The following is a 23,870-nucleotide window of genomic DNA, read 5'->3' as shown; positions in this document are numbered from 1 at the left end:
TTGTCTCTCCATATTGTCTTGCTCTCTGTTTCTCTCCATCTCTGTCACACTTGCATACTTACCGCCGCCTGGGTCTTTTTGACCCAAAGGTCATTCATAGTCCCATGGATCATTATATGGGAAGCACGTGTTTATGTGTGTAGGTGGCCTGGCCTGGAGCGCTGTGTGCGGCCACATTAATGCATCTCTGTCACATTCCTTGATCCCTCTTGATGAAGAGGCAACAGCAGAGCCCTGCCCAGCCGGTGCCGTTTTTCTAATGTGACCTTGCGATCTTATCTGCCAACACTCTACGGGGTCGCGTATCTCCTGCACCGCCAGCCGGCGTCTTTCACCACGCGGGGCCCCCCCCAGGACGCTGGAGGAAGAGGAGTGTCCAGAGAGAAATAATGAACATGGAGCAAAGTGCTGCCCTTGGTTTGATCTGTGGTGTGTGAGGTGTTTACAGTAGTGCTGACGCTCTCCCTCTGATGTGTGCACTCTCACACTGAACAGGAGCCATTTCTGTGGAGTCTCTCATAAGACTGAATGGATTTGAATGTGACTTCATTAACCGCAACCTCTCGCTCTCACACAAGGTTGCAAAAGCTGATTTTTACAGCCATATCCTGGTTTTGCAGACTAACCGTGAAGTCCTAATTGCCCTTTTAGATTCAAGCAAGCAGGGTATAGAGCAGTGTCTCCTGGGTGTGCGTGTGTGTGTGTTCTGACGGTTTGTATCTGTCAGATTGTTCCATGAATCACTGGCGGTTCCTCTGTGACACTGAGCCCTGCGTGGGTCGCCCTCCACCCCTCCCAAAGAAACATGATGGATTCCCCGCCCCGGGATGGGCCATGAAAAAAATCCATTTGCTCGGGAGGAAAACAAATATTCTTCTCAGGCCTGATGTTTGTGAGCTGAGCACACAGCAGGCTGAGTGGTATTTTGAGCTCCGTTTTGCTGACGCAGGAGGAGGAAGAAGATGGGTAATTAAAAGTGGAGCCTTGGCATAAGGAACATCAAAGCACTGCGAGGGTCCTCCAATTGAGAGAGAGACAGAGACACACAGAGAGACAGAGAGAAAAAGAAAGAGAGGGTATGAGAGAGTATCCAAACAGATCATGTTTGGCTTACAAGAGCGAGGGTGGTTGGGTCAGAATGAGCCCAGCAGGACTGAAGACTGCTTATTTGAGTTCCCTTTTAATAAGAGCAGGTCGTGTTTGTGCTTGATGATATATGGGAGGTTACCCATTGTATATTCCTTTTTTTTCAATAGCACAATATGTGTGGCGACAAACTCTCTCATCGGGGGCTGATTAGCACTCGCTGCCCAGCACTGCTCAGTATTTATGGATGCATTCATCTGTGTGTGTGTGTGTGTGTGTGTGTGTGTGTGTGTGTGTGTGTGTGTGTGTGTGTGTGTGTGTGTGTGTGTGTGGGAGGCCTTTGTGTGTACACCATCACTTATTTTGTCTATGAATCAATATTTGTGTTCTGTACACTTTTGATAGTGTGCGTGTGTGTGTGTGTGTGTGTGTGTGTGTGTGTGTGTGTGTGTGTGTGTGTGTGTGTGTGTGTCTGCGTGTGTGTGTGTGTGTGCGTGTGTGCGTGTGTGCGTGTGTGCGTGTGTGTGTGTGTGTGTGTGTGTGTGTGTGTGTGTGTGTGTGTGTGTGTGTGTGTGTGCATGTGTGTGTGTGTAGTGAAGCTCTGGTTGCTGATGCTGCCTGTCAGCATTACCCCTGCATGCTGGTCGCTCTGGGCTTTGCTTGTCTGTCGGCACATCTCCATTGCAGAATTCTTGCCTGTTAGCAGCAGAGCATGCATTTGTGTGTGTGTGTTGTGTCTGTGTGTGTGTGTGTGTGTGTGTGTGTGTGTGTGTGGGGTGTGTTAGGCTGAAAACATATCCTCCCTCACCCGAACTCAAAGCATCACTCCCAGAAGGGACCTCCCCCATGGATCAGAGCATACTGAGAGTACCGAAGGACACACAAATCAACCGGTGGTGTGTGTGTGTGTGTGTGTGTGTGTGTGTCTGTGTGTGTGTGTGTGTGTGTGTGTGTGTGTGTGCGTGTGTGTGTTTTCTAGGGCTGCAACGACTGATCAACTTAATCATCAGAAAGTCGATTACGTTGATTAACACATTAAGCAACAAGAACGTTGTTGCACGCATGAACTAGCTCATTAACCATAAAATAAAGGTTCTTTCTAGATCTGTGGAGTAGCTAGAGTGTGTCATTTTGCTGTAATGCTTAAAATAATGATCGAAAAATGACGGTACAACGTTTTACCTAAATTTGACATAACCCTGGCCTTTGCTAAGGGGATCGTCAACTGCATTGCAGTGATGCAGAGTTGACCAGCACGGGAGTACATCTGCATTCAACATGTCAGCTCTGTGGAAGGAGACTTCAAAAATAATAATAATTAAGTACTATTAGCGACTTAACGGCTACTTCGGTGGCCATATCCATTTCAACCTTTTTTTTGTCACTAATTTGCTCTGTTGGTGTTGCCTAAAACTTTAAATAAACATGAATTGACATAAAAACCATTGCCAAATAATACCCTATACCCCTAGCTCCAAATCTTACCCTATCATTATCCTAGTGATTATCTCACAGACAAACCTAGTGGCCCCCACCCCCTAAGAGAAAGAGAAAAAAAGAACGTCTCTCGGAAGGGAACACAGCCATAAGATCCTGCTCCCTTTCAAGATCCATTATCCCATCACTACTGTGTGCATGTCCACGAGCCCACCATGTCCGCTGTTTTTTTTAACTACCTTTAATAAATGTATCACGTAATGCAGTAATTTGTTGAATATAAGGTTTCATGATTTGTTTATAACTGTATGTATAACCAATCATGGATAGTGCACAAACCTTAAATCCTGAAATGTATAAATTACATAGGATTTCTTTTTTTCAAACTGTTCAACTAATCAATTAATCGAAAAGATGTATCTAAATATATCTAAATATTTATATATATCTACATAGTCATTAGTTGCAGCCCTGGTGTTTTCACACATGTATTCCAAGAAGTATGAAGGCCAGTCTCATTCTTTAGATGTCTTGATGTTCTCTCTGGCTCCATGTGTAAGGAGAAGTGAATGCACATATTTACCTTATTAGAGACGCCATCTGGAGTGGAACTGCCTCCTGCCTCACATCGATAGATATAGGCATAAATGTTATTAACTATTTTAGAATTAGGTTGTAGGATGTCGTATGATGGACATTCCGCATTTTCCCTGGTGGTCAGTAGTACATCGACAGTATGGGATCATTCCCCTCATTACAGATACAATACTTCTATTAGTATGTGACTAAGGCCATCCATTGCAGTATGGAGAGGCACCGGCACTAGCCTGGGAAACCTATGCGATCTAAAAAACAGTGCATAAATCCCTCGCCTTTGTCTCCGCCTCAGTCGGATCTGTGAGTAAAGTATTGTCTTTGGCACGGAAAACTAGCGGAATTCTCTTCCATAATGCGCCTGCCATATTTTTTTCCTCCTCCATCTAGCTGTTGAGTGTTCCTCACATATTTAGTTTCACAGACGCGCGTTTACAATTGCAGAGGCTTTTCAGTTACTGTTTGCATAAGAACTGCAGCAAGATCTTAATCTTAGCCATGCTTAATTACATTCAGAGACTCGTTTATATTAGTCACATCTATGATGGAGGACCAGGTCCCCTGAGGCTTGTATTTAAATGTGCATAACATTTGATATCTATTCCAGAGTAAAGCAACTTTTCTCTGCTTTCATGCTTTCATACATTTGATACAGTGTACAGTGTGTTTCTGTGTGTGTGTGTGGCCGTCATCATCATTATGTTCAACAACTGTGCTGAGTGCGGCCGACAGATGGAGTATCCTCTCTTGAGCCGGTCCACTGACATGCAGGCCTCTGGTTAGTGTTACTGGTCAGAGACAGATCCAGTCCACTGACATGCAGGCCTCTGGTTAGTGTTACTGGTCAGAGACAGATGGAGTATCCTCTCTTGAGCCAGTCCACTGACATGCCGGCCTCTGGTTAGTGTTACTCGTCAGAGGGAAAAGGGAGGAACGCTAGGTCTAGAGCCAGGGACTAATAGCAGAGAAGAGGCAACAGGCCAGTGGAAGGGAAGCAGTGTTTTGACACTTAGTATCTCTGCCTGTGTGTGTGTGTGTGTGTGTGTGTGTGTCTGTGTGTCTGTGTGTCTGTGTGTCTCTGTGTGTGTGTGTGTGTGTGTGTGTGTGTGTGTGTGTGTGTGTGTGTGTGTGTACGTACTAGCCTCAACCAATCCTATATGGGTTTGTGCGTCAGACTGGGCTAGAAATCCTGGTGTCAGAAGCGTGTATGTATTTGTGGGCGGGTTTGTTGAGAAAGCCTCGCTGTCGAAGCACACATCTATCACTCTGGACCGCTCCCACTGCCTCATCTGTCTCTGTTTCCCCAGCAACACGCGCCCGTCGTCTGTGTCCCCTCCGGGTGCCGCGGCGACACACATAAACAAACACACAATCCACACAATCTCCGTGGCAGCCGCCAGCCCATTCCTTACTGTCCTGTCTCCTGTCTAATATCCTCCTGCTGCTCCTCCTCCTCTCCGCCGCCTCCCCAGGCCTTTGGCCATATTTAGCGAGGGGCGCTAACACTCTCAGCCCTGTCCATGGCCGACCTGACTGCAAATCGATGGAGTCAAGTCAGCCAGACGTTACGCCACACCTCAGACTCCCTCATGATTGACAGTTCCTGTTATTCAATCCACCTATCCGCTGGTCTACAGGTGTACAAGTGCGATGCATGCAAGTCCATGCAAGGGGCCTCTGTCCAGCCTTCCTAAGACATGACGTGAGTGTAGAGCATGAGAAGTCCTGGGTAGGGTTGTTCAGAGTTTAAGCATTTCATTCAGTTCATGAGCTGGAATTTGGCACTTGCTCAGCCATCTTTCACTGGCTATGGAATTAAGATTTAGCGTTGTGGTGGCAGAAAGAGGAATTCAGCATGATTACACTACAGAGGAATTTTATTAACCCTAGGATGTACAAATAGCTAAATCATTACTTTTAATAAGTTTGACATCTTGTAAAGCCACCACCCACATTTTGTTTGGCTCCAATTTTAAATGCGGTTGACATAGAGCATTGTGGAAAATGTCAATGCAAAACAAATGACCTTGGCTTTCTTCTACCATGGCACACAAAAGGAAGTTGAATGGGTTTAAATTCCATCGAAATTTCTTTTCAGAAGGGGGCAGGACCCTGACAGGCGCAGGCCGAGGATGTCATAATGATGTCATAATGACTGTTGTATGTGCGTCCCCCCTGCCTGTGTCTTTGGGGATCCTTGTCCAAATAAACAGGCAAAGACAGGACTGTTTACATACACAGCGGCGGCAACATTATCAAGGCCAGATTAAGTGCAGTCCCGGAGGTAAAACTAAAGTATGTTGATCTTAAATGCTTTGTTTTTTTTATTTGGGTTTTGTTGTTTTTAATCATGAAGGTTTTATAATAAAAAACAAAATGACCACACAAACAAAAAGAATGCCCTTCAGGCAGATAAACAGTTTTTACTTTCACTCTTTCAGTAATGAAAAGTCTGCAGCGCCCCTAAAACAAGCCTGTTCCATTACCAGCCATACGGTTATGCAACACTAATCCCGAAGACTGAGTTGAGCCAAATGGCACCGCTCTTTAATCAGTACGATTGCAAACAGTAATTAAAAAAAAAAACAGGCACGTGTTAACCTTAATGTAATGTCTTAATCCACAAGTCAAAATGGACACATTAAAAATGCTGTGACAAAATCTGAGTCTTTAAGCCTCTTACACAAGTCTTACCTGGTGAATTCCCCAAATGGTATTTTGAACGATTGCAAAAGGAAGAAAGAAAGGTTTCAGCGGGCACCCTCTGCTCCCCATCTCCTGCTACTGCTAGTGGGCTTGGCCGAGGGCCTAATGTGTGTGTGTGTGTGTGTGTGTGTGTGTGTGTGTGTGTGTGTGTGTGTGTGTGGTGTGTGTGTGTGTGTGTGTGTGTGGGCTTGGCCGAGGGCCTAATGATTATCGATAGCACATATAGCAGTTCGGTCAGCTAGCTGCCTCCACAGAGCTGTGAGCAACAGCCTATGGTCAGGGATGTGAGAAGAGCTACAACCAGCGTCCTCCGTCAGAACCAGGCTAGTTTGTGCCATAGCCAGTAATCAGCCAGCGCTCAGCCAGCACTCAGCCAGCACTCAGCCAGCACTCAGCCAGCGCTAGGAGAAACACAACCAGCCTCCTCCGTCAGAACCAGGCTGTTTGTGCCATGGCCAGCACTCAGCCAGCGCTCAGCCAGCACTCAGCCAGCACTCAGCCAGCACTCAGCCAGCGCTAGGAGAAACACAACCAGCGTCCTCCGTCAGAACCAGGCTGTTTGTGCCATGGCCAGTAATCAGCCAGCGCTAGGAGAAACACAACCAGAGAGAGGCAGAGAGCTGCAGAGGGAGAGAGGAGGGAAAGAGCACAAGAGAGTTTGGTCCTGTGAGAGAGAGAAGGGGGGAAGCAGAAAGGACAGAAACGGAGGAGAAGAAAGGGATTAATAGTGAACAAAGGGGCCGTCTACCTTGTCTGATTTGGCTCTGTGAAATGAAGGGAAGATAAGAGATAAGATCATCTTCCAGGATGACATTGCTGTCATTGTCCCTTCATTGCTGAAGTCCCGCCTCAATTCACTTTCATTGGATCATCCTCTTTCTCTCCCCGCCAGGCTGATGCTGGTCCACTTGGTGAGAGCGCTGCTCAGAGAGATTGAGAATGCTGCTGTGCGCTGATGGTGGTCCACTTGGCTGAGAGAGGTGCTCAGAGATTGAGAATGCTGCTGTGCGCTGATGCTGGTCCACCTGGTGAGAGAGGTGCTCAGAGATTGAGAATGCTGCTGTGCGCTGATGCTGGTCCACTTGCTGAGAGCGGTGCTCAGAGAGATTGAGAATGTTGTGCGCTGATGGAATTCTCCACCATCTTCCTTTTCAGTGCAGTGAAAAAAGATGAAGGTGCAGCCAAAGATGGGCCAGCCTTTTGTGCAGGGGCAGAATAGCTGAGTAGTTATAGACTGTGTGTGTGTGTGTGTGTGTGTGTGTGTCTGTGTCTGTGTCTGTGTCTGTGTCTGTGTGTGTGTGTGTGTGTGTGTGTGTGTGTCTGTGTCTGTGTCTGTGTCTGTGTCTGTGTCTGTGTCTGTGTCTGTGTCTGTGTCTGTGTCTGTGTCTGTGTCTGTGTCTGTGTCTGTGTCTGTGTCTGTGTCTGTGTGTGTGTGTGTGTGTGTGTGTGTGTGTGTGCACGCCTGCTAGAGCCAGCTCTATAGCTAATGCCCTGTGAGGCAGTGGACATCAATGAGAGTTGGATCTGGCTGGCTCTTATGTCCGTCCCTGGTCAGAACAATGCACACATTAAGCACTTATCTAACGTATAGTCCCGTGTGTGTGTGTGTGTGTGTGTGTGTGTGTGTGTGTGTGTTGTGTGTGTGTGTGTGTGTGTGTGTGTGTGTGTGAAGCACTTATCTAACGTATAGTCCCATGTCATATTACCCCTTAACTTCTCCATTGGGATAATATAGTCGATAAAGAAACCTAAACATCCTTTTAATGAGCATATGAAGGATTTGTGTTGTGAAGACGTGTGTAGTAGAGATAGCATGGACATATAGTTTACCTCCAAAAATAGCATCATATCAGTGAATTTCATCAGTGTGTGCTATTTGAGTTTTAGGAGGAAAAGAGCAAGTACAGTATGAAGGCTGGTTCAAGCACTACGCGCTGACAATGCGGACGTGGGGGGCTGAAATGAATGGTGCATTCTCGTCCCATTTCCCTGAACATTCTCGTCCCATTTCCCTGAACAATTTAGTCAAAACTGCTTTTGTTGCTTTCCTCTTTATGTGTGCCTCCCCCAGGCCCCTGTCAATCCCAGTGTAATTACTCTCCGCAAGATGGGTTTGGATAGAATGCAAACCACAGAAGCCCCCCGAGGAGCCCCCGCTTCCAGAATATTCCCGCCTGCTGTTGCTCATGTTACCCATTGTTTGCATGTGGTCTGTTCCCCCCCCCAGATACTTTTGGGTTTGTTGCTCAATGTTTTTTTGCTCTCCCATAGACATATGCAAACAAGTTTTAAAGGCATGACTTGACACAAAAATGTGATCAACACCAAAACAGGAAAGAATGTTGTAAAACGGGTTGATAGTGTTGTATGAAAGATCAAGCTGTCTTAATATACCTGATGTGCGCTCTCTCTCTCTTTCCCTCTCTCTCTCTCTCTCTCTCTCTCTCTCTCTCTCTCTCTCTCTCTCTCTGGGTAGTTTAAGCTAAGGTTCACATTTTTCCACTGGCCTGCGGTGGTGGTGGTGGGGGGGGCATGGGTTTCAATGTAAACACACTCTTTCCCCCTGAAGGCCTTATCAGTCTCTCGCCCTCCGCTCTTCCTCAGGATGTCGGTTCAGGCTGCTCATTATCACACCCCAAACTCAGCACTGCTTCTTTTTTTTTTGCCAGCTGTGTTTATTGGATTAGCAATATTACAATCGACAGTACATGCAAACTCTGGGACAGTTTTCAAAGAGTACACACAAGCTATGTATGTACACATACATTCATACATACATACATACATACATACATACATACATACATACATACATACATACATACATACATACATACATACATACATACATACATACATACACACGTAGTACACATTAGTACAAATTAAAGACAACGAAGAGAAAAAATGGGGATTCTGTGAGCATGATATTATGGTCTTCTTGCAAAATGATTTGCTCACGATGAAGGCAGTAAGGAAGTGGATCTGTACATTGCTATCTCCATGCATTGACAACACTCGCATGCTGTACAGGTGACACAAGTGATCTAATGTAGATTGTATAAAGTAGGTTATGAAGTGGCAGAGGGGAGCTGGATTAACTTCCATATCTTGTCGATTGTTGAAGTGACAGTGGTACAGGAGGTAGAGAAGTCGGTTAGTAATCAGAAGGTTGCTAGTTCGATTCCCTGTCGAAGCGTCCTTGAGCAAGACACTGAACCCCTAATTGCTCCTGATGTGCAGTGTGCCATCAGTGTAAATGTAAAATGTGTATACATTGTAAGTCACACATATGTAAGTCGCTTTGGATAAAAGCGTCTGCTAAATGACTAAATGTAAATGTAAATGAAGTGGAGCCATGGGGTGTAACTCCCCTTCTCTAGCGGTGGCTAGCCTAAAAGATCTCTTAACCAGTGAAAACACTGTTGGTGGGGAGGGTGATTTTCATCTCAGTAAGATCAATCTCTTAGCTAATAGAGTGGCAGAGGATAGAAGCCAGCCCTGTATTTTGGCATCAGTAGGGTGGAAGGCAGCGCTCCAAACAAAATAGTTACTGGAATAGGATCAGCAAGTCCATTTAATATAGTGGAGAGAATATAGAAAGATGCTGCCGATGGCCACAGAGGGGGCTTACATTTCAGAAAGGCCTTCCTTGCTCCGTTTAGTACAGTGGAGAGTTTTAAAACTGTCAGAGGCCATGTTTGGCACAGAAAGAGGAGAAAAGAATTTCTCCCAAATGTCCCAAAGATTTTGAGGGTAGATTGGATTCATTTATTTTTTGGTGTAGTGTACAGTAGTTTCCAGTCTGTTTCTGTTTTTACAGTCATTAGTTTACCTTTTCTCTTCTTTCCGGTCTAGTCCGGAAGATCTAATGATTAAAAGAAACGGTAGAAAATGTTAATGTTTCCTCACAGTTCAACAAGCGGTTTCCTTTGATGTGGATGCTTGCCACTTAGGATTAGACTGCAAGGCTCGCTCCGAGTTGTAACAAAGCACTCTAGATCCTCAATAGTGCCGCTGTGCATATCCACAGTCGATTGCAGCTGAGACAGCCCGTTTTTAAGATCCTGTAGAACCGTTGCAATTTTCGGATTTTAGACAACTGGACAGAGAGTCCTCTTTTAGAGTCAATTTTGTCCCATGTGTCCGCTTTTAAAGCTTGTAGAGCATCCGTGAATTTAGCAATGCTTAAGAGCTCCACCCCCCCCCCCCATACCTCTTATGGTCCACAGTTACATCATTTCAAATTTCAAATACTGTAAGGTTTGAATACCAAGGCAAAGAGCTCTTTACAATGTGAAAAGATAACAAATGTTAGAAATGTATGACCACTGATACTTTCTAGCCATAATACAAGTGAAACATAAACATCCATCTCACCGCAAAATGTGTTAATAGCCCGAATGATGAATTATTATTTCTGACCAATAACACAGTTGCAGTTCCCATTGTTTCCATTTGAAAGAGAATGCTTCTGTACAGCACACAAGAGCCTTTGCACACTAGCTCTCTCCCAGTCTAGTTCAGTTAATGAAGGTCTTAAACCTCGACTCCTAAGGCTCCCAGTCCTGTGACCCTGCATCCTGGAGCAGCCACACAAACATGAGCACAGTTGTCTTGAAGCACTTGTAATTCAGTTCTAAATGTGCTTTCATTGTGTTCAGTTCAGTTTTCATTTGATAGATTGTCTGCAGTCACTGTAGTTTTTCATAATACACAACTGCAGAATTTTTGCCTTGATGCACTCCACAGCCCAGACGCAACACCACATCTCTCGTCACACTCCACAGCCCAGAGCAACACCACATCTCTCCTTGATGCACTCCACAGCCCAGAGCAACACCACATCTCTCCTTGATGCACTCCACAGCCCAGAGCAACACCACATCTCTCCTTGCTGCACTCCACAGCCCAGAGCAACACCACATCTCTCCCCACACTCCACAGCCCAGAGCAACACCACATCTCTCGCCACACTCCACAGCCCAGAGCAACACCACACCTCTCCTTGATGCACTCCACAGCCCAGAGCAACACCACATCTCTCTCTTGATGCACTCCACAGCCCAGAGCAACACCACATCTCTCCTTGATGCACTCCACAGCCCAGAGCAACACCACACCTCTCCCTGATGCACTCCACAGCCCAGAGCAACCCCACATCTCTCGCCACACTCCACAGCCCAGAGCAACACCACACCTCTCCCTGATGCACTCCACAGCCCAGAGCAACACTACATCTCTCCCTGATGCACTCCACAGCCCAGAGCAACACCACATCTCTCGCCACATTTTCGTTGCTTCTCAAAGTGGGTTAGGGCTGCCAGTGGGCAATAGAGTTGTTGGCACATTAGTCCGTTATTAATGTAATGAATCAGACTACAGGGGGAAGGTGGGGCTGTGTGTGTCTTGGCAGTCCGCCAGTAGGACATCTTCAGGCGTCGCAGACAGGCAGCCCTTCCAGACCTCGCGCCGTGAGCTGCACCAGATGTGGTGCTGACAGCGACACATCTGCAGCCAGCGTGAGGACTGCCCTGGCCTTATTAGTCCCTAAAACACGCATGTTTAACACGCATGTATAACACGCATGTATAACACGCATGTTTAACACGCATGTTTAACACGCATGTATAACACGCATGTATAACACGCATGTATAACACGCATGTATAACACGCATGTATAACACGCATGTATAACACGCATGTATAACACGCATGTATAACACGCATGTATAACACGCATGTATAACACGCATGTATAACACGCAGACATATCCGTCATCGAGGACAGTGGCTCCTAATGAGCAACAAAGGGGAACTATTCCATTAATGAGATCTTTGGCACTGAGCGTGTTTTCATTTTCATTTCCTCCTGAAAGAGATGCTTTTGTTTTATGAGTCCCACAGGCCAAGTCCAGCTCCCCTCCCCTCCCCTCCCCTCTCCTCCTCCCCTCCTCTCTCCTCTCCTCTCCTCTCCTCCCCTCTCCTCTCCTCTCCTCTCCTCTCCTCCCCTCTCCTCTCCTCTCCTCCCCTCCTCTCCCCTCTCCTCTCCTCCCCTCCCCTCTCCTCTCCTCCCCTCTCCTCTCCTCCCCTCCTCTCCCCTCTCCTCCCCTCCCCTCTCCTCTCCTCCCTCTCCTCTCCTCCCCTCCTCTCCCCTCTCCTCTCCTCCGCTCCCCTCCGCTCCCCTCCGCCCCTCTCCTCTCCTCTCCTCTCCTCTCCTCTCCTCTCCTCTCCCCTCCCCTCCTCCCCTCCTCTCCGCTCCCCTCCGCTCCCCTCCGCCCCTCTTCTCTCCTCTCCTCTCCTCCCCTCCCCTCCCCTCCCTGCTGAGGAGACCAGGGGCAGTAGAGGAGATAGTCAAGTGGGAGGTGTGAACCCTCTGATGGCACCCTCACGCACCCTCGGGCCAGAACCTCTAGCTCTGTTGTTTCAGCTCCTCCGTCCCGGACTACACCGCCCCGCACACCACTTCCAACATCTGCAAGCAATATCAGACAGAACGTGAGAGTCGGAGGAGAGACGGACGGAGGGAGAGAGAAGAAGGGAGAGAATGAGAGGATAAAGAGAGACGAGTATAAAAACAAAGGCATTCCGTACCCTAAGAATCTGATAAAGCATGAGCAGGGATTCCTATATATGGTGTTGAGGCGTTTGGGGGAGGGCTGAGGAGGTGTGCATATGAGTGTGTGTGTGTGTGTGTGTGTCTCTGTGTGTGTGTGTGTGTCTCTGTGTGTGAGTGTGTGTGTGTGTAGTCTGCTGAGCAGCGATATGTATTTATGGCCTGCAATTCACCAGATAAAAACATTTGAGACATTTGCACTCCTCAACATCTGCCCTAGAAGCCCAGCATCTCCCAGATGAGTTGTTATTACAGCGCATACAGGCTTTAAACAGCACGTTCTGTGAAGCGCCGAGTGCTGAGTCTGTCCATACCGTCCCTGAGCGCTCTCATAGCTCTACAGGTCAGACTGATGAAGAGCCCATCGCACAGCGCGTGTTTGAGTTGCCCCGCAGATGACGCCGTATTCACGATTGCATCTCTCGCTATATGCTGCACACTGTAAATCGAGGGCAATCTGTCTGGGAAGGGGCTTGGAGGAGGAGAAGAGGGGAGGGGAGGGGGGGGACATTCTAAAGATAGCATGACCACCTCTATCCATACATGGGAAAATATGCTACATGCGAGTACAACATGTGCCGGAGGGAGGGAGGGAGGGAGGGAGGGAGGGAGGCTAAAGTGATATCTGGCCGCATTAGTGGAGGCCTGAGACAACACAGGCTGCGTGGCATGACCATGTGTGTGAGACGCCTCCTGAGCTGAGACACCAGAGCTCCTCTGGACTCCTCCGCATCCTCTCCTTGTCTCTCCTCTCCTCTCCTTGTCTCTCCTCTCCTCTCCTCTCCTCTCCTCTCCCCTCCCCTCCTCTCCTCCCCTCCTCTCCTCTCCTCTCCTCTCCTCTGTATTTATGCCACCTGCTTCATGAACAACACTGTGATGGATTACCTGTGTGCTGCCCTCTGTCTCCTGCACCACCTCCCTAAAGGAGCCATGAACACACACACACCCTCATACACACACACACACATACACACACTCATACAATAGCACATACTCACACACATACACACATACTCACACACATACAGACACACCCTCATACACTAGCACATACTCACACACATACTCACACACATACTCACACACCCTCATACACTAGCACATACTCACACACATAGACAGCAAATAATTGTATGTGTGTTTGTGAGCATGTGTTCACATGAATAAGTACTCAAAAATGTTTGCGCTTCATATAGCGTGTGTGTGTGTGTGTGTGTGTGTGTGTGTGTGTGTATGTTGGTTGTGTTTGCTTATTGAAAGTGTGTGTCTGTGTGTAAGGGCTCTCATGTGTGTGTGCATGAGTGCATGAAGGAGTGTAAGTCTGAATGTGAACGCTCTTCAGTAGACATGGAAAGACGCCCGGGCGTTCCTCTCCAGTGTTTTCCTGAAAGGATGGGGAAGCAGGAGAGTGTCTAAAGGCAGACACAAAGAGAGTAGGACAATGCTGAACCCAAATGCTGAGCACATGCCTTAAGTACACCAACACAATGGAGGCCCAGCAGCAAAACAGCCTCTAAAAGCCAATTATTTACACATCCAGAGCTGTGCGTGCATGCGTGCGAGAGAGAGAGAGAGAGAGAGAGAGAGAGAGAGAGATAGAGAGAAAGAAAGAAAGAAAGAGAGAGAGAGAAAGAAAGAGAGAGAGAGAGAGAGAGAGAGAAAGGGAATTATTTGCCATGTTTGTGTGAATTGTAGTTAGTCAGTGTTTATTAGTCAAATCTGTAACGGAAAGTTTACAGAAAGAGAACACATGTGCCTGTCCCACAGGTGTGTGTGTGTGTATGTGTGTGGCTCTGGCTCTGGCTCTGTATTTGGAGATAGTGAGATAGTAAAGGTCCTGACTGCGGCTGTGGATGTTTACATGTGTCCCAGTCAAGAGTGTGTACTGTGTTTCTGTGTGAGAGATGGCTCAGCTTTGTGTGCAGTGTTCTCAACACGTGTTCTAAACCTGCCTCGCCATACAGAACCTTTGTGTGTTGTGTTCTCAACACGTGTTCTAAACCTGCCTCGCCATACAGAACCTTTGTGTGTTGTGTTCTCAACACGTGTTCTAAACCTGCCTCGCCATACAGAACCTTTGTGTGTTGTGTTCTCAACACGTGTTCTAGCCCTGCCTCTCCATAAGACAGAACCCTGTGGGAGAGATGGTTCGGCTTTGTGTGCTGTGTTCTCAACACGTGTTCTAGCCCTGCCTCTCCATAAGACAGAACCCTGTGGGAGAGATGGTTCAGCTTTGTGTGCTGTGTTCTAGCCCTCCCTCTCCATAAGACAGAACCCTGGGCTCGGACTCGGACTGGGCCCATGGCAGGTGAAATATGGCTGTGGTGAGGCAACCTCAATTCTGTGATTAGACACCGGCCACCAGCCCCACTATATATCATATGGCCACACTTTAAATGGTGCACTTCAATCACAGGCATACTCCACAAAGGCAGATATCCAAATGTCCAATACTGACTGCTGGTGGGCAATATTGAAATTGATAGCGGGAATGAAATGGAGTTGACTTTATCGCCCAGCAGCCCAGTCTCCATCTCCATACTCTGTTTAATGAGTTTGGATGAGTGCTTGCCACACACACAAACAAACACACATTATTCTTTGAAGAACGTCTTACAGGGGGGACAGCGAGTAACTTAATACTCCTGACCAAAAAGCCCTGCCTGAAGAATGTGTCGGGGGGTAGATAAGAGCTAGCCAGTTTAAAGGTAGCCCATTTAAACCCGGTTAATAATCGACTCTCACCCAAGGCTAATGATTACACTTGTTGAGTGGTGGGAGTTCAGCCACAGTTCACATGCATTTCCAGAGGGGGCAGAAAAAGAGGGATATGGAGAGAAAGAAGAAGGTGAATAATGTGCTGGAGATGCTAAGGGTTACCAGTAGACTGTGGACTTAAGGGGATAGAGAGACTGGGGAAGAACAGATAGAGGTGGGAGAAAGAACGTGGGAGAGTCCGACCATGTGACGGAAAGCGCGAGAGAGCAGCCGCTATTCCACGGGTCATTTCACTGGGGCACCTCTTCTCTGAGCTCCGAGAGAAAGAGAGAGAGAGAGAGAGAGAAAGAGAGAGAGAGAGAGAGAGAGAGAGAGAGAGAGAGAGAGAGAGGGGGGAAATTCCTTGGGCAGAGAGATGTGTCTGCAGAAGTGTGAGGGCTGCCTGACGTCCCCTCTGAATATTAGTATTATTAGTTCTGAATATTAGTATTATTAGTTCTGATTTCTCCTCTCCTCTCCTCCGCTGTTGTTTTTCTGGGCCACTGCTCCAGCGGGCCAAGACAGGGTGATCAATCACACAAGCCATATACAGAGCAGCTGGATTGCAGTCGCTCTCTCTCTCTCTCGCTCTCTCTCTCTCTCTCTCGCTCTCTCTCTCTCCTTCGGTATCTCTCTTTCTACCGCAGCCTGACTGATCTCCCTCCTTCTTTTCTCCTCCTCTCCCCTCCTCTATTCCTCTGCTGATAGAGTGACGAGGGGAGGGTGGTAGAAAGCAGTGGCAGTGGATCTCGTGCGGTGGGCATAGCTGAGCTGAGCAGAGCAGAGGAAGAGGAAGAGTGGAGAGGAAGGGAGCTGTGCAGCTCCTGTACGCAGCTGGTGAGAGAAACACCCCCCTTTGCGCGCGCACACACACACACACACACACACACACCAGTGCTGTCTCTGTGTTTTCCTCTATTCTCGCTCTCATTATCTTTTCACACTCTCTGTCTCTCTTTCTCTCTGTCTCCCTTTCTCTCTCTCTCTCTCTTTCTCTCTCTCTCTCTGTCTCTCTCTCTCTCTCTCCAGTGCTCCTTCTTTTCTCGCTGTATGAAAAGCAGAGAGGAGCCTCTTTAGTGCAGCACACAGCTGTGCAGGTGAGATCGGGTCCATGACGTTATCACTTGTGCCTCTGATGATAGTGTGTGTGTGTGTGTGTGTGTGTGTGTGTGTGTGTGTGTGTGTGTGTGTGTGCCTGGACCTTCTGCTATGTGTAACAGCATGAGTAGAAGATTACAGACTGTCTTTCAGCGCAAAAGAGAGAGAGAGAGAGAGAGAGAGGAAGAAAGAGAGATCCGCAGCTTAGTGTGTGAGCGGTGAAGAGGCAGGCTAACAGAGCTGCTGTCATGCTGTTTCAGCTGCTCCTGCTCCTGTTTCCGCTCTCGTCTCCAATGATGGGCTGCTGCTGCTGCTGCTGCTGCTGCTGCTGCTTTTAGCCTCTGCTGCTACGAAGTGCTGCTGCTAGCTCCTGCTAGGCTAGCTCAGCTGGTGATGCTGCACTGAAATAGCCTCTGCTTCTGCCTCTGCCTCTGCTACTGCCTCGGCCTCTGGTGCTGCTGTTGGTGCTCCTCTGGGGTTGCTGTCATTGCTGCCGCTGCCGTTGCCGCCGCTGCAGTTGCTCTCGGTGCTGCAGTGCAGGAGGGGATGTCCGACAGAGGAGGGAGAGAGAGAGAGAGAGGAAACACTCCAGCCACCAGGGCTGCCCCCGCCGGCTGCAACACCGCTCACTGTCATCTGTGTATGTATGTGTGTGTGTGTGTGTGAATGGCAGTGCATTGGTGAGCATTTCAGATGTGTGTGTGTGTGTGTGTGTGTGTGTGTGTGTCTAAGAGTGCATGTGTAAGTAACTCTTGTGCGTGCGTGTGTGTGTGTTGGGAGCATGGATGAGCATGTCTGTGATGATCTTGGCTGTGAGTGTGCTTGCATGTGGGGAGGGGGGGGGGGGTGTTTGTGTTGCTGAGGTCATAGTAATGAGATTGGCAGGATGCGAGCCGGTCGTTTTGGGTAGCTGCTCCGGCGAGTTTTGTGCCGGCAAGTGTGCCAGTGTGGGCTGCAGACCTCTCTGTTCCTCTCTGTTCCTCGCGGTGCTGTTACCATGCAGACTCTCTGCTCATGGCGAGGCATTGTACTCGGAGAGCGCGCGCTCTGTTTCAGAGAGATAGGAAGCACAGGGCGTGTGCATTTATCAGTGGCGGTCCCCACCCTATTCATATGTGTGTGTCGTTTGGGATTGTTTGTGTCCTATGCGTTTGCTTGAACCGGTAGAGTTGTGTAGCTTTTTTGGTGTGTTTTTTTGTGTTTGTATGCAATGGTGTGGACTTGTTTTCCTCTGTTTGTGTATGTGTTTTACATTAAGTTTGTGTGCATGCATAAGTTCGAGCGTGTGTGTGTGTGTGTGTGTGTGTGTGTGTGTGTGTGTGTGTGTCTTAGTAGCAGGTGGAGCGTGTTGTGGTCCACGTGAGGAGACAGTGCTGTAATTGATCCTACAGATAGCAGGGGGCAGGAGGGATGAGAGGAGAGGAGACAGACAGAGGGAGGGAGGGAGGGAGGGAGGGAGGGGAGGGGCGCCTCTCTGTCACCACGCTCTCACTGCCACATTACCCATCCTCCTCTCTGTTGGGCTCGGCACGTCTGTGACTCCCTGTCACCTCTCCTGACAGCTCAGAGCGTCTCCCCCATCCCCCCTCTCACCCTCTCCATCCTCTCACTCAGAGAACGAGGGAAATAGGGAGAAGGGGAGAGAGAGAGAAAAAGATAGGGAGAGGGACAGGGACAAAAAGACAGCACCGGCTTCTTGCACTAATTAACCATGATTCTCCTGGTACTTCACAAACCACTAATGAAGGAGATTTGTGTGTGTGTGTGTGTGTGTGTGTGTGTGTCCTGAAATCCAGTAGCTGTCTGTGCTGTTGCTCGGGAACTGCATTAGCCATAGGGCTAGGCTGAATAATTTAGAGCTGGTCGTTCCACCATCTCTAATGAAAGCTTGTGGGCCGTTCAGCACCAAAGCAGTGGACACGCCATGACTATCCTCTTGGGCTGGACAGATGGAGGGAGTCAAGAAGACACATGGCTAAATGGATGAGTGAAATGCATACAGACAGATCTTACGAGAGTCTGGGTGAGTGTGTGTGTGTGTGTGTGTGTGCGTGTGTGTGTGTGCGTTTCATGTTTTCTGGTATTCCTCTGGAGAGTGGGATGGATGACGAAAACAAAGAGACGATGACACATAAATAGTCACGGAAGAAAGGAGTGTGTGTGTGTGTGTGTGTGTGTGTGTGTGTTGTGTGTGTGTGTGTGTGTGTGTGTGTGTGTGTGTGTGTGTGTATGAGAAGATCATTCACTTGGGAAATGCACCTAGGTCCTTTGATCGGTTGAATGGAAGAATATGTTTATGCAAATAGATAGATGGCATTACCCAAGTAGTGTTTCCATATGCAGTACATTTAACTGTGTGTGTGTGTGTGTGTGTGTGTGTGTGTGTGTGTGTGTGTGTGTGTGTGTGTATACATTTGATTTGCTATCCAAAAAATTCATACAAATGCACTTCAAACATTTCACATTTAGTGAATCCATCTTAAACTTCATTACCTGTACATGTATATGTTTATATGACTACCTTCTACTCCTGTGTGTGTGTGTGTGTGTGTGTGTGTGTCTGTGTGTGTCTGTGTGTGTGTGTGTGTGATCGATGGTGCATGTTTAAACAGGAGGTTCATAATGTGTACTGGTAGGCCTACTCATTGGTGGTCCTTTGAGCCCCTGGCCCCTGCTCCAGTGCTTCATCCTCGGGCAGATGTTCGATGTTTCCAGCCTGTCCTCCCTTCCTGCACGCTGCAGTTCTGGAGCAGGGGTTAGGGTGTGGAAGAGATGATGCTCCGTGAGTAAGTGTGGAACCAGCCGCTTGTTGTCCTGCCAGACAGCCCACACGTGAGCAGATTGTCAGGCCTGGGCTGGGCGGAGTGAGCTGTGGGGGTTAATGAACTCCTGGGGCGAGGCCTGGTAGTCATTGAGAGATGTTGTATATCATTGGAGTTGACAAGACTTCTGGACCGCAGGGGTGTGTGATGTGTGTGTGTGTGTGTGTGTGTGTGTGTATCCCACCAGAGTCGCTCCGGTTGTTTGTGTGTTCAAATGGTAATGTGAGGCTGAACACATGGGTGAACACACTTCACCCACACGTTTTCTGCATCTGTGTGTGTGTGTGTGTGTGTGTGTGTGTGTGTGTGTGTGTGTGTGTGTGTGTGTGTGTGTGTGTGTGTGTGTGTGTGTGTGTGTGTGTTTGAGTTCATGTGTACGTATGGCCAAAGCCGTCACTTGTTGGGGTTCCACAGAGGTAAGCACTGATAGCGAGCATATGGGAGCTGCAGGGTGACGGCGTTTCTCTGGCCGTTTCAGCTGGCAGCGGTGGGAAAACCCACAGATGTTGTTTTGTGGTGGATCTGCGTGATCCCGCTGCTGTGTGCAGCCCCTCTGCCTCTGCCTCTGACTCGGCCTCGGCCTCTGCCTCTGACTCGGCCTCGGCCTGGTGATCTGTTCAACTGGCATAATGGCCACAGCTGTCAGGCTTGCTCATTTACTAAGAGCCGTTAACACACACTGTATGATTGTGTGGGGGTGTTTCTGTTCTCTTTGTGTGTGTGTGTGTGGGGGGGTGTTTCTGTTCTCTTTGTGTGTGTGTGTGTGTGTGTGTGTGTGTGTGTATGAGTCAGTGTTTTGTGTGTTTCTTTGCACCTGCTCCACGGTCAGCGTCGGGCGAGTCTCATCCACCCTCCCCACTCACTTCCTCTCTGCTCTTATTATTAAATTAACCTAATTGGATTTCAGCGCCAGAGAATGGCGTAATAAACAGTGACTTTCAATTATGGCCATTCCCATTCAGCCTCTCGTAGCGACTCACTAGCGCCTCTTGAGGTTCAACGTGGTATCATGAGAAAGGATGGAGTGGCTCTAGCTGGTTTAGCACGCAAACTTGAGCAGATATCTGGGCAACACGGTGCATACTACGTCATTACATTATTTCTTCACATTCTGTTGCTGTTTTTATTTTTGAATGTTTTATATTTATATTCTTAAATATGGCACCTTTAACAGCATGTTTGTCCGAGAGAAAAGAGAGAGGGAATGAATTGGTACCATAGACCAGAACAAAGTGCCATACAAGATTACTGTTGTCAGTTCTTTGAGTTTGAGTTAGTCTGATGTGTCTGAACATGAGTTACTTATCTAACAGTAGTGAGGGATAGAGAGAAAAAAAGAAAGGAAGAACAGTTTGAACCCAATCAACTTGAGCTACCATAGATCTCTGCTGGGGGATGCTGTATGTATCCACGCTTGTCATCATTCTCCTCATGACAGTCAAATTGATGAGGCAAGAAGGCTGAGAAGGAACTGATTATTTATGTCTGTTCGATTTTATGGAGTGCTCATTAGAATACATGGCCAGATTGTTGTGTCCCCCCCCCCCCCCAGCTCCCTAAACCAGTGGTTTAGTCCATCTGATCTGTTCCTCATGTCATTCTCCACGCTGCCTTTCCAAAGGAAGCCCTTATGAGTAATGTGTTAATCTCGTGAGTAGAGTGCTGTCTCTGCAGTCCCTGAGTTAGCGGGGATTATCTGCAACACACGTCATCATTAACCACCATCTCCTGTAGGACTTCTTCATATCTCACTCGGGTGTCCTACTTGGGTGACCCCCGTATAGTCGTGCAGAGGAGATCTTGCTGAATGATACGGCCCTCACTGTTCTCAACCGGTCCTCTATCTGCCGTTTAGATTCCTGAGGCTTAAGAAGTGCAGATATGGGCTCAGCAAAACATGCAGGAAATGGGGGAATGTCCCCGTGGCGGGTTTCATCATCATGGCAATGAAGGCAAACTCCAGGAATCTAATCACCAATTGTGTGGGAGCGATTGTGCTGAAGCCAGCTGCCGTAAATGAGATTTGAGGGAGGGTCACGGAGAGTGCTGTTCATTAATGTGCATCCTGCCTGCCCTGCCTGGCCCCTGGATAGATTCATTCATCGCTTCTTCTTTTCTGTCAGTTGTTCGTCTTCATCTGTGATTCCCGCTCTGTCTGTCAAACTAACTCAGTCTATACATCTTTCTCTCTTTCTCTCTTTCTCTCTCTCTCTCTCTTTCTCTCTCTCTCTCTCTCTCTCTCTCTCTCTTTCTCTCTCTCTCTCTCACTCTCACCCTCTGTCTCCTGTTGGGTAGAGTATAATTAAACAGGAAGCTGTGTTCCATGAGGGTAATTGAGAATGGGGTGATGGGGGTGTATTGGTCCCAGCTTTGCTCTAGTCAGCAATTAAGAACAGCAATGCAGAGTGGGCTAATTAGGCCTCAAGGATAGTGAGAGAATTTACGTCTCGTTAAGCTGTTTCACTACCAAGGATAGTCCTCCCACCCCCCCCCCTCTCTCTCTCTTTCTCTGTATATCCCTTCTTCATGCACCCCCCAGGATGATTTAAGAGGCTATGCATTCACCATGCTTGGATTTGGGTGATTCAGCTGTCGCTCATGCTCAGTCTCGGTCTTGCCTTACAGTCTCTCAGACACACACTGCACACACTCCAATACACACACACACACACACTCCAATACACACACACACACACACACACACACACACTCCAATACACACACACACTGCACACACTCCAATACACACACACACACACACTCCAATACACACACACACACACACTCCAATACACACACACACACACACACACACACACTCCAATACACACACACACTGCACACACTCCAATACACACACACACACACACTCCAATACACACACACACACACACACACACATTTTTAACCAAACATGTGTTCACACATACACTCTTAACATACGCACACAGTCAGTCATCCCTATTAGTAGGATTGCAGGGGTTTCTGTCCTAACTCTGAGGCAGTGGTGTTCTGGAAGGTTCTGGAAGGTTCTGCTTTCCATTCTTGTTGACATTTGGAGGGTTTGTCTGATGAGTTTTTCAGGGATGATTGATGTGCTGGAACACTAGACCATGCTGGTGTTAAAAAATGTCTGGGTACCACTTCCACAGTGAAATAAAGACAACTGAATGGCCGGGGGCTATGTAGAGCATCCTGGTCAGTATCCTACAGTCTGACCACTTTTTGACTAAGAGCTCCACTCTGGTCTGCAATGGAAGTGTTCTACTTCTAGCTGTACAAAAGCTCTACGTCTTTCCTGTGTTACCAAACTGTTTATTGGGATTGATACTGATTTCAATTTGAGGAGAAATGTTTATAATGCCTACAGCACTTGAGTGAGGGGATGCAGGAGGCCTGTTTCTGAGGCGTTTGTTTCTGTAAAGGTGGTATGGCTCGGGGGGGGGCATGTCCGGTTCCTTCCTGATCCTGCTTCTGAGAGTCGCACACATCACCCTCTTTGAAGAAAATCCCTTCCTCAAGATGCCCCTTTCGTTTCACTCCTCCCAATCCCTGTCGAGATTCAGAGCTTTCACCCCACATTGCAACATCCAAATCACTGCCATATGTTTTCCCTCATATGAGCAAATTCCCCATTCCCTGCTGCCTCCCAGGGGGTTTGTCAACATTCAGGAGCTCTGGCGTCTACTGTAGAGTAAAACCAGGGATCTATTCCACTGCAAAGCCCTGTGCTTACATTTCTTGTTTCATTAGACAAGATAATAGCCGTATGGTCACTGTAATGGATTTCCAAAAGGACTCCAACATCGTTAATAATTACAATAGTGTGTTCATTGCATTATTGATGACACAGTAATCATATGCTTTGGTGGTATGAAAGAGGAGGGAGCGATGTTGCATAGTGAATGCTTGTGTTTTAAAAGCCCCGCTCTGAAGTGTCACTTGTGCCCTGCTTTTAGTGAGCTCTGCCTCATTTACACCAGACCTGAAGGCATCAACACTGAGAGCCGTCTAATTGGCAACAGCAGGTATATTCACAAGATGGCATTTGCATGTAAAATTGCGTGAATAATATGTTTATCTGACAAGATTGCTTCAGAAAATCTGCTGTGACTGCAAGGGATCCTGATGAGCCCATTTTTTTTTTAAAAGATCACCGTCAGAGAAATGAGGGTTGACAGGCTTGAAGGATGTCGGCATCTTGGTGAACATTTAGTTATTTTATTTAAAGGCTTACATAAGCCCCTGTAAAAGCTCAGATGACTGAATTTGCTGGATCATTTTCCACTCTTAATGCTTGAATCAGTTCCAAATGAACTGGGGGCTGGGATGGCGGGGGTGGTTCTTGGCCTTCCCATCTGGAACAAATGTAGGCAAATGGCACTCAAATGAGGCACCCCTTTTTTTCTCGGGCCGTTTTGTGTCAGATGCCATTGTGGTTTACTCAATGTGGTGCTATTTTCAAAATATGAAAGTCGGGATGCTGTTCTTTCAAGATGTCATCATCTGAATGAAAAACAAATTCTGCCACTCCTTCAACAGTTTTTTTTTTTCCAAATTCCAAAGCCTCCGTGAAGTGTGTATTTTTTGTGTCTGTGTGTAGCATGGTTCTGGTGTGTTCGTTTTGTAATCGTGTTATGTGCTTTTTTTCTTCTTCCAGCTTGCCAGTCTTGAAAAATAGAAAACCAAGTCCATGACATTGAGAAACACAAATGATGGACAAGAAAAGCGGTAAGAACCCCTTCACCGTTT

The 23,870-nt window shown here is 47.6% G+C and overlaps 1 protein-coding gene across 7 annotated transcripts in view; it reads left to right on the top strand.

The window, feature by feature from the left end:
• kank4 (KN motif and ankyrin repeat domains 4) overlaps positions 1 to 23,870 on the top strand; it is a 54,711-nt gene that overhangs the window by 14,358 nt on the left and 16,483 nt on the right. For 2 of the 7 annotated variants that reach the window (XM_031574968.2, XM_031574974.2), the window contains exons 3-4: positions 15,907 to 16,035; positions 23,779 to 23,849. In XM_031574968.2, the coding sequence (XP_031430828.1) occupies positions 23,831 to 23,849 (19 nt within the window). In that variant the 5' untranslated portion in view covers positions 15,907 to 16,035; positions 23,779 to 23,830. Of the gene's footprint in view, positions 1 to 15,906; positions 16,036 to 16,227; positions 16,296 to 16,661; positions 16,937 to 23,077; positions 23,147 to 23,778; positions 23,850 to 23,870 lie in introns of those variants that run through there. The other 5 variants (XM_031574969.2, XM_031574970.2, XM_031574972.2 and 2 more) reach the window with 5 other exon arrangements.

This window comes from Clupea harengus, chromosome 10 (genome assembly GCF_900700415.2).
Source record: "Clupea harengus chromosome 10, Ch_v2.0.2, whole genome shotgun sequence".
NCBI lineage: Eukaryota > Metazoa > Chordata > Actinopteri > Clupeiformes > Clupeidae > Clupea > Clupea harengus.
The sequence above is the reverse complement of the archived record's forward strand: the minus strand, read 5'-3'. Positions and strand labels throughout refer to the sequence as shown.